Source organism: Hypomesus transpacificus, chromosome 23 (genome assembly GCF_021917145.1).
Source record: "Hypomesus transpacificus isolate Combined female chromosome 23, fHypTra1, whole genome shotgun sequence".
Classification (NCBI taxonomy): Eukaryota; Metazoa; Chordata; class Actinopteri; order Osmeriformes; family Osmeridae; genus Hypomesus; species Hypomesus transpacificus.
Genome location: NC_061082.1, coordinates 20,090,052 through 20,100,326, shown reverse-complemented (window position 1 = coordinate 20,100,326; position 10,275 = coordinate 20,090,052). Strand labels below are relative to the sequence as shown.

The following is a 10,275-nucleotide window of genomic DNA, read 5'->3' as shown; positions in this document are numbered from 1 at the left end:
CACACCACCCCCACACCCCTTCATCCACACCCCCTCATCCACACCCCTTCATCCACACCCCTTCATCCACACCCCCTCATCCACACCCCCTCATCCACACCCCCTTCATCCACACCCCTTCATCCACACCCCCTCATCCACACCCCCTCATCCACACCCCTTCATCCACACCCCTTCATCCACACCCCCTCATCCACACCCCCTCATCCACACCCCTTCATCCACACCCCCTCATCCACACCCCTTCATCCACACCCCTTCATCCACACCCCTTCATCCACACCCCCTCATCCACACCCCTTCATCCACACACCCTCACACCCCTCATCCACACCCCCTCATCCACACCCCCTCATCCACACCCCTTCATCCACACCCCCTCATCCACACCCCTTCATCCAAACCCCTCATCCACACCCCTTCATCCACACCCCTTCATCCACACCCCCTCATCCACACCCCCTCATCCACACCCCTTCATCCACACCCCCTCATCCACACCCCCCCTCATCCACACCCCCTCATCCACACCCCCTTCATCCACACCCCTCATCCACACCCCCTCATCCACACCCCCTCATCCACACCCCTTCATCCACACCCCCTCATCCACACCCCCTTCATCCACACCCCCTCATCCACACCCCTTCATCCACACACCCTCATCCACACCCCCTCATCCACACCCCCTCATCCACACCCCCTTCATCCACACCCCCCCCTCACCCCCACACCCCTCATCCACACCCCCTCATCCACACCCCTTCATCCACACCCCCTCATCCACACCCCCTTCATCCACACCCCCTCATCCACACCCCTTCATCCACACCCCCTCATCCACACCCCCTCATCCACACCCCCTCATCCACACCCCCTCATCCACACCCCCTCATCCACACCCCCTCATCCACACACCCCCTCATCCACACCCCCCTCATCCACACCCCTCATCCACACCCCCTCATCCACACCCCCTCATCCACACCCCTTCATCCACACCCCCTCATCCACACCCCCTTCATCCACACACCCCCTCATCCACACCCCTTCATCCACACCCCTTCATCCCCCTCATCCACACCCCTCATCCACACCCCCTCATCCACACCCCCTCATCCACACCCCCTCATCCACACCCCCTCATCCACACCCCCTCATCCACACCCCCTCATCCACACCCCCTCATCCACACCCCCTCATCCACACCCCCTCATCCACACCCCCTCATCCACACCCCCTCATCCACACCCCTTCATCCAAACACCCCTTCATCCACACCCCCTTCATCCACACCCCTTCATCCACACCCCCTCATCCACACCCCCTCATCCACACCCCTTCATCCACACCCCCTCATCCACACCCCCTCATCCACACCCCTTCATCCACACCCCCCTCATCCACACCCCCTCATCCACACCCCCTCATCCACACCCCCCTCATCCACACCCCTTCATCCACACCCCTTCATCCACACCCCCTCATCCACACCCCCTCATCCACACCCCTTCATCCACACCCCCCTCATCCACACCCCCTCATCCACACCCCTTCATCCACACCCCTTCATCCACACCCCCCTCATCCACACCCCTTCATCCACACCCCTCATCCACACCCCTCATCCACACCCCCTCATCCACACCCCTTCATCCACACCCCCTCATCCACCCCCTCATCCACACCCCCCCTCATCCACACCCCTTCATCCACACCCCCTCATCCACACCCCCTCATCCACACCCCCTTCATCCACACCCCTTCATCCACACCCCCCTCATCCACACCCCCTCATCCACACCCCCTCATCCACACCCCCTCATCCACACCCCTTCATCCACACCCCCTCATCCACACCCTTCATCCACACCCCCTCATCCACACACCCCTTCATCCACACCCCCTCATCCACACCCTCATCCACACCCCCTCATCCACACCCCCTCATCCACACCCCCTTCATCCACACCCCCTCATCCACACCCCTCATCCACACCCCCTCATCCACACCCCCTCATCCACACCCCTTCATCCACACCCCATCCACACCCCCTCATCCACACCCCCTCATCCACACCCCCTCATCCACACCCCCTCATCCACACCCCATCCACACCCCCTCATCCACACCCCCTCATCCACACCCCCTCATCCACACCCCCTCATCCACACCCCTTCATCCACACCCCCTCATCCACACCCCCCATCCAAACACCCTCATCCACACCCCCTCATCCACACCCCCTCATCCACACCCCCTTCATCCACACCCCCTCATCCACACCCCCTCATCCACACCCCCTCATCCACACCCCTTCATCCACACCCCCTCATCCACACCCCTTCATCCACACCCCCTCATCCACACCCCTTCATCCAAACACCCTCATCCACACCCCCTCATCCACACCCCCTCATCCACACCCCCTTCATCCACACCCCCTCATCCACACCCCCTCATCCACACCCCCTCATCCACACCCCCTCATCCACACCCCCTCATCCACACCCCCTCATCCACACCCCTTCATCCAAACACCCTCATCCACACCCCCTTCATCCACACCCCTTCATCCACACCCCCTCATCCACACCCCCTCATCCACACCCCTTCATCCATCCACACCCCCTCATCCACACCCCTTCATCCACACCCCTTCATCCACACCCCCTCATCCACACCCCCTCATCCACACCCCCCTCATCCACACACCCCCTTATCCACATCCACCCCCTCATCCACACCCCCTCATCCACACCCCCTCATCCACACCCCCTCATCCACACCCCTTCATCCACACCCCCTCATCCACACCCCTTCATCCACACCCCCTCATCCACACCCCTTCATCATCCACACCCCCTCATCCACACCCCCTCATCCACACCCCTTCATCCACACCCCTTCATCCACACCCCCTCATCCACACCCCTTCATCCACACCCCTTCATTCAAACACCCTCATCCACACCCCCTCATCCACACCCCCTCATCCACACCCCCTCATCCACACCCCCTCATCCACACCCCTTCATCCACACCCCCTCATCCACACCCCCTCATCCACACCCCCTCATCCACACCCCTTCATCCACACCCCCTCATCCACACCCCCTCATCCACACCCCCTCATCCACACCCCCTCATCCACACCCCTTCATCCACACCCCCTCATCCACACCCCTTCATCCAAACACCCTCATCCACACCCCTTCATCCACACCCCCTCATCCACACCCCTTCATCCAAACACCCTCATCCACGTTTTAATGTTGCATGTCAAATATTACGATATTCTTTATACCTATGAGCATTTTCTCAGATTCTTGCTGTTCTTTAAGTGTAGTCTGTTTGTTTTGTTTTCCTTCCAGAGTGCGATTGAGTCCCTGTTTGGAGCTTCCATGACAGGCATGGCCTACTCCCTGTTTGCTGGACAGCCTCTCACCATCCTGGGCAGCACAGGGCCTGTGCTGGTGTTTGAGAAGATCCTCTTCAAATTCTGCAAGTAGGTTTGGGTTTTTGTATGCGTGGGTGGGTGACATGTACAAACCAAACCAGATGTTCAATCATCTCATTGTATAGTCCAGGGCCGCCAGCCCTTGGTGAAACGTCCCCCTGATGGGCTCTGCTCAGATGAGATGTTTCCACGACAGCAGCAGAGTGATCCCGTAGTGACCGACAGATGATCTCCTGTCTCCTCCCTGATCCAGCTGCATTGACCCGTTCATTATCTATATTGATATGCAGGCGCATTACCAATGCCATTGTGATAATGGTCGAGATGAGACCTACATCTCTGGAGATATGATTCAAATTCTGATTAAAATGCTCTCTAGAGATGTGATCCAAATATCCCAACGGTGATGTAATACGGAGCGTGGGATCGTCACGGTGATCGTCACGGTGATCGTCATGGTGATCGTCACAGTGATCGTCACGGCGATCGTCACGGTGATGTTCCGTGTGTTCTCCCTCCACAGGGAGAACGGCTTGTCCTACCTGTCTCTGAGGACCTGCATCGGCCTGTGGACGGCTTTCCTGTGTCTGCTCCTGGTTGCCACGGACGCCAGCTCGCTGGTGTGCTACATCACGCGCTTCACGGAGGAGGCCTTCGCCTCGCTCATCTGCCTCATCTTCATCTACGAGGCGCTGGAAAAGCTCATCCACCTGGGGGAACACTACCCCGTCAACATGAACAACAACCTGCAGAAGCTCACCCAGTACTTGTACGTCTCACACACACACACACACACTAACCCTAACCTGCAGAAGCTCACCCAGTACTCGTACGTCTCACACACACACACACACTAACCCTAACCTGCAGAAGCTCACCCAGTACTCGTGAGTCTCACACACACACACACACACACACACACACACTAACCCTAACCTGCAGAAGCTCACCCAGTACTCGTACGTCCAGCAGGAGTCCCACACCCTGTCCTGTAGCTTCATGCTGTCTCACAACGTGATGAGATCATTTCCTGAGGTCACTGAATGTATTCCACTCACTGTCAGATCGATTCAATCCAGTGCTTCTGTATACCTGCTAACCGCCCTATAGTCCACGACAGGAGAGGTATTGAGTAGCAAGTCGGCAGTAGGAGATAAGAGAGGGTTTGGGGTGTTTGGGATGTGTGTGTTGTGCCCGGTGTGAGGCAGCTCGTCCTGTGCTTCCAGGTGTTCCTGTGTGGAGCCTCCTGATCCTAGCAACGCCACCCTGCGGTACTGGGACGACAACAACATCACAGCCTCGGAGATCTACTGGGAGGCCATGGAGGTCAAGGTACTGGAGGAGGAGGAGGAGGAAACAGGAAGTCAACAGGAAGTGCCTTTTGATTTGGATGAATGGTGGTGCAGAGTGAATGGAGTGATAGGTTTAGTTATGGAGCCCATTAAGTGGCATGCTCTCCCAGATGGAGAACGACAAGCGCAGTGGATTAAGGATATGTGGGCTGGATTATGCTGGATTACCCATGCCAAATCATCGTAAAAGCACATTTTAGGTTTTCGCTCAACCTTTAGTGTACGACCCCTCCGACCCGCTTACCAAAAGTCTGTTGACACTTGTTGTCATCCTAAAATAGTCCCAATATTGTTGTCCTCCACCTGTTTATGCCCGTCTGGTGTCGCCAGGACTGCATCAAGAATAAAGGGGAGTTTGTGGGCAAGGCCTGTGGCCCTCATGGACCGTACGTCCCAGATGTTTGCTTCTGGTCTGTCATCCTCTTCTTCTCCACCGTCGCCATGTCGGCGTTCCTCAAGGACTTCAAGTTCAGCCGCTACTTCCCCACAAAGGTGAGGAGCACCGCTCATCTGACCTGCCATTGTTTCAGCCGCTTGAGCTGCAGAACCGGTCTGGCAAACCAGTCTAAATGTGGTGCAGGGGGGGCCTCTAGTGGGCATGTGTTGCTACTGCAGGGTTCTCCTGCACTGGATCTGAACAGGAGTAACAATGACTGAAGATGAAAATTGACGACTGGAATAACGATGAATGGACAAAGATGGTCTTCAGAGGGTGTTATTTGCCTCTACATTATGTCCTTGCATCTTCTTTTTATGACATTACTACTTTCCCTTGCTTAGGTGAGATCCATCATCAGTGACTTTGCTGTCTTCATCACCATCCTCACCATGGTTGTGGGGGACTACGCCTTAGGGATACCTTCTCCTAAACTGCAGGTCCCCAGTGTGTTTAAGGTGAGTGGGGAAGCTTAACTGACTACCAGGTAACCAACTATTTTCAGTGGTAGAGCATTTACCTGTGGTTCAAATCGCCCTCGTACCTCACTTGGGATAAAAGCACAGACTGAATGCGTTATTCTAATGACCAACAAACACACCCGTGTAGCCGACCAGAGACGACCGGGGCTGGTTCATCAGCCCGCTGGGCCCTAACCCCTGGTGGACCGCCATCGTGACGGTCATCCCCGCCCTGCTCTGCACCATCCTCATCTTCATGGATCAGCAGATCACGGCCGTCATCATCAACAGGAAGGAGCACAAGCTCAAGGTACAGGCGGACTGTCTGCTTGTTTGGGTTTCATGAACCTGGTTTAGTCGTTTTTGGAATTGGGTGCCTACAGTTGGCTTCTATGGCTGTGTACATGTCTTCTTTGCAGATTGTAGAACTTGAGAATGTGATGTTTTACACCCACACACACTACCTCCCCACCCCCCCCCCCCCCCCACACACACACACACATACACACTACCCCCCCCCCCCCCCCCCCCCCCACACACACACACACTCCCTACAGAAAGGCTGTGGGTACCACCTGGACCTGTTTGTGGTGGGGGTGATGCTGGGCGTGTGCTCCCTCATGGGCCTGCCCTGGTTCGTGGCGGCCACCGTCCTCTCCATCTCCCACGTCAACAGCCTGAAGCTGGAGTCCGAGTGCTCCGCCCCCGGGGAGCAGCCCCGCTTCCTGGGGATCCTGGAGCAGCGCTTCACCGGCCTCATGATCTTCCTGCTCATGGGCTGCTCCGTGTTCATGACCTCCGTGCTCAAGGTCAGGCTCCTCTCACGGCTTTCACAAGCTAGATTGTTAGTATCAGTTTCAGTTTTATTGTCAGGTGCACAGAGCAACACAAGGCGCCCAGACTGGGTACTGACATTCTTGGGACAAGACAACGAAAGCATCCTAGCATAACATAACATATAAGTACTAAGAACATAGATTACATCTATGATAAGATCAAATAAAATAGATTAAAAATAAAATAATAGTAATAAACATTCTAATATACAAAAATAAGTATGCAATATACAAAAATACATATTATACACTAATACACATGACCTATACTAACCTTATAGACCTATACTAACCTAAAACATTGTTAAATCATTTGGCAGTTTGAGCTCCGGTATTAGAGTGGGAATACTGACAGGAGAGCAGTATGTGGTGAACCGATGTCGAACAGCAAAGGGTGTACATCTCATTACGTGGAGTGTGTGCTGTGTGTTAACTGGTGTTTCACTGATGTGTCCTCAGTTCATTCCCATGCCGGTGCTGTACGGAGTTTTCCTCTACATGGGAGCGTCGTCGCTTAAAGGCATTCAGGTGAAACACTGATGTGGAAATCTCAGAAGTTCCTCAGATAGGAGTGGATCAAAAATAGTCAAGTCTCAAAGTTTAGTTCTCAAGTCCAAAGAGGCGGCTTGATGGTGTTTGTTCAGGCAGATTGGTTGAATACAAGCACACACTGGAACAGATCAAAAAAGCACCCAACATCTGGTAATATAGGCAGAATATTTAGCGCACACCCCCTGTCCCAAGAGATAAGTCATCCAACCCTTTCCTGCATGCGCATCCTCAACCTTGGGCTTAGGGGCTGATTTCACCTCTAACACAGTGTCCTGAAGTAGGATGGTCCCCAAAACCTCCACTCTCCTCAGACCTCAACCATGTTGTTCTGCACTTCCCTTCCTTGCTCAGCCCCCTCCCTTACTCAAAGTCGCTCTGACATGTTCGTATCCCTTGGGAGTTAGAAGCTCCTCAGTTTCTACCGAGCACAGCTGGAACCACTCACTAACCATACCAACCCTTACTCCCTTGACTCTTCCTGGTCCAAACCTTAGCAGAGTGTTCCCATAACAAGATAAGCTCACTGAAGAGATCCTTCCGTTTGTGACAGCCTAGCCACGCACCCATGGCCCCCTCCTGTCTTCAGTGGCAGACCTAATGTCTGCCATTACATTCCATCCTGCTCAGACAGGCCTTCTCCTATCATGGGCTTCAGTGTGACTCCATCTATCCTTAATACCCTACCATACATTAATTCAGCTCTGCCATACAATAATCAGCTAGCCACGACAACACACTGACACCTTTCAACACGCTAGTGTTCCAGTAGTGTTGAGTGACACCTTTCAACATGCTAGTGTTCCAGTAGTGAGGTCTAATAAGGTGTACTGCACACCCTAACTCCTTGTTTCCTTATCCAATTTCCCATGTTTCTACCAACGTGACCCCCATTGCACCCTGGTCCAGTTCTTTGACCGTCTGAAGCTGTTCGGCATGCCGGCCAAACACCAGCCGGACTTCATCTACCTGCGGCATGTTCCTCTGAGGAAGGTGCACCTGTTCACCATCATCCAGCTCACCTGTCTGGCTCTGCTCTGGATCATCAAGACCTCCAAGGCTGCCATCGTCTTCCCCATGATGGTGCGACTCCAACCCCTCAACCACCCCTCCACCACCCCTCCACGACCCCTCCACCGCCCCTCCATCACCCCTCCACGACCCCTCTACCACCCCTCCACCACCCCTCCACGACCCCTCCACCAACCCTCCACACCCCTCCACGACCCCTCCACCACCCCTCCACCACCCCTCCATCCCCCCTCCACGTCCCCATGAGTAAGAAGTGTATGCGTGACCCTGCAGGTGCTGGCGCTGGTGTTCATCAGAAAGCTGATGGACCTGTTCTTCACCAAGAGAGAGATGAGCTGGCTGGATGACCTCATGCCTGAGAGCAGGAAGAAGAAACTGGAGGATGCAGAAGAGGAGGTAACACTGGGGGTGGGGAGGGCGTGTGTGTGTGTGTGTGTGTGTGTAGGGGGTGGTGGGGGGGGGGTTAGAGGGTTGAGCAGTAAGCTCTGTCTCATGTGACAACGAGAAGTTGCCCAACACTCAGTGTCATGCAACTGTGCTCTTTAGGATGAGGAGCAAAGCATCCTGGGGGAGGATGAGGGAGTTGTGCAGGTGCCACTGGAAGGCTATCCTCGCAAGTGAGTCATCGCCCTCCGCTGTATTGTGTCTACACACCTGTCTGCTGTGTTGTGTCTGCACATCTGTCTGCTGTGTTGTGTGTACAGATGTGTTGGAAGGCCCTTGTGGCTGTAGAGTTGTGGTTGTTTGTCTGGCTCGGCCCCCGCCAAGCCAAGGTCATCTTCTACACGTCATTTAAAGTATTTACATAAGTTCCATGTAACCATGCATTTGACCGCCCAGCACTGGGCTGTGATGGACTAGTGATCCAGGCCTGTACTCATACTTCTGTGTCTGTGTTTAGGGGGGAGTCGTCTGAAATCAACCTGACAGATGAGCTGTCAAAAGCTTCCTTTGGAAACACCTGGAATGTTACCAACTCCAAAACTGACTGAAAAAAAATGTTATTGAATATTATGTTGTAATTTTTATGTACTTAAAGGAAGGTCTCTTTTTACCTAATTATATAGGTTTGTCATTGTTTGGTAGAGTGGTTTCTGTCCAGGACACTTTCCGTTTTTAGCCTTGGGCCTTTTTTTGAGAGATAAAATGTTGCCCCATATCTTACCAGTGTTTCTCTGTTCCATGTGTCATAAGCTTTCTTTCCTAACCTCTCTAATGCTGATCCCTTCAAGGTCAGACGTGTATCTATGTGCCCTTTCTTGATCATCCTTTGGTTGGTGAACATTTTTTGTGTTCCTTTTTGCATACTATTTGGCAGGATTGAAAAGCTTTGAATTTCTGTTTCCTAATGGGTTGAGACTGGATTTGCACATTTAAATTCAACATCACAGCTTTATTTTGCCTCCAAACAGCCGACTCATGTGTCTCACACGTTATCATGTTCCTCTAAACATAGTTTATATCACAAAGAGACCACTGCTTTCCGGTCCTGTCTAAGGACTGCCAAGGATTTTAGATCAATATAAACATTTACATTTTATTCATTTAGCAGCGGCTTGCATCCAAAGTGACAAACAAAAAGTGTGTGTCGAAAGCAGCAGAAGTGCATTGTTTTTGCACAGTATTTCTGTGGTCAAAGCATGGTCTGCATTTACTAAGTCTGTATTTGCTAAACACAGGCATTTTACTTTCAGTGTAGTTACATTTATAAGCAATACATGCAGTGGTGAAGAATTAGAATGGATGGACTAAAACTCTGAATTAGACAACGTCCCTGCATGTAATAGCTGCTATCATGTATGCAGCACATGCAGTGAGTCGTATGGCTTTCAGTAGCAATGTCAGTAAAAGACAGTTCCCCTTCAACACTGAATATTCCTGATAACACATCTGCTCAGGAAGGACATGCTATCATGTGTTAGCAACCGTCTTTTCATTTGAACCGTCTCCCATAACCCTCTGTCTGTCAGCGGTCTGGAACATGTGTGTGATTGATGCCCATGGGTCTAAGGGATTTGATTAACGTGAAGGTGCTGCCAATGGAAAAGCCCACCAAGTGACACAGCTGAGGGCTTTACAGTACAAAGTGTCCTGCAACATGATATTAACTTCTGTCACACCTCACGCCCACCGTCTGGCCCACAGCCT

General features: G+C 53.0%; 1 protein-coding gene across 1 annotated transcript in view; it reads left to right on the top strand.

Moving 5' to 3' along the window:
- The window catches only part of slc4a10b (solute carrier family 4 member 10b), a 37,420-nt gene extending 27,479 nt beyond the window's left edge, over nucleotides 1-9,941 (top strand). The window contains 12 exon segments of the mRNA XM_047046019.1: nucleotides 3,351-3,509; nucleotides 3,985-4,230; nucleotides 4,688-4,793; nucleotides 5,144-5,305; nucleotides 5,594-5,707; nucleotides 5,859-6,020; nucleotides 6,268-6,519; nucleotides 7,006-7,074; nucleotides 8,005-8,178; nucleotides 8,401-8,523; nucleotides 8,674-8,744; nucleotides 9,029-9,941. Coding sequence (XP_046901975.1) covers nucleotides 3,351-3,509; nucleotides 3,985-4,230; nucleotides 4,688-4,793; nucleotides 5,144-5,305; nucleotides 5,594-5,707; nucleotides 5,859-6,020; nucleotides 6,268-6,519; nucleotides 7,006-7,074; nucleotides 8,005-8,178; nucleotides 8,401-8,523; nucleotides 8,674-8,744; nucleotides 9,029-9,119 — 1,729 coding nt within the window. The 3' untranslated portion in view covers nucleotides 9,120-9,941.
- Nucleotides 9,942-10,275: the final 334 nt, after the last annotated feature.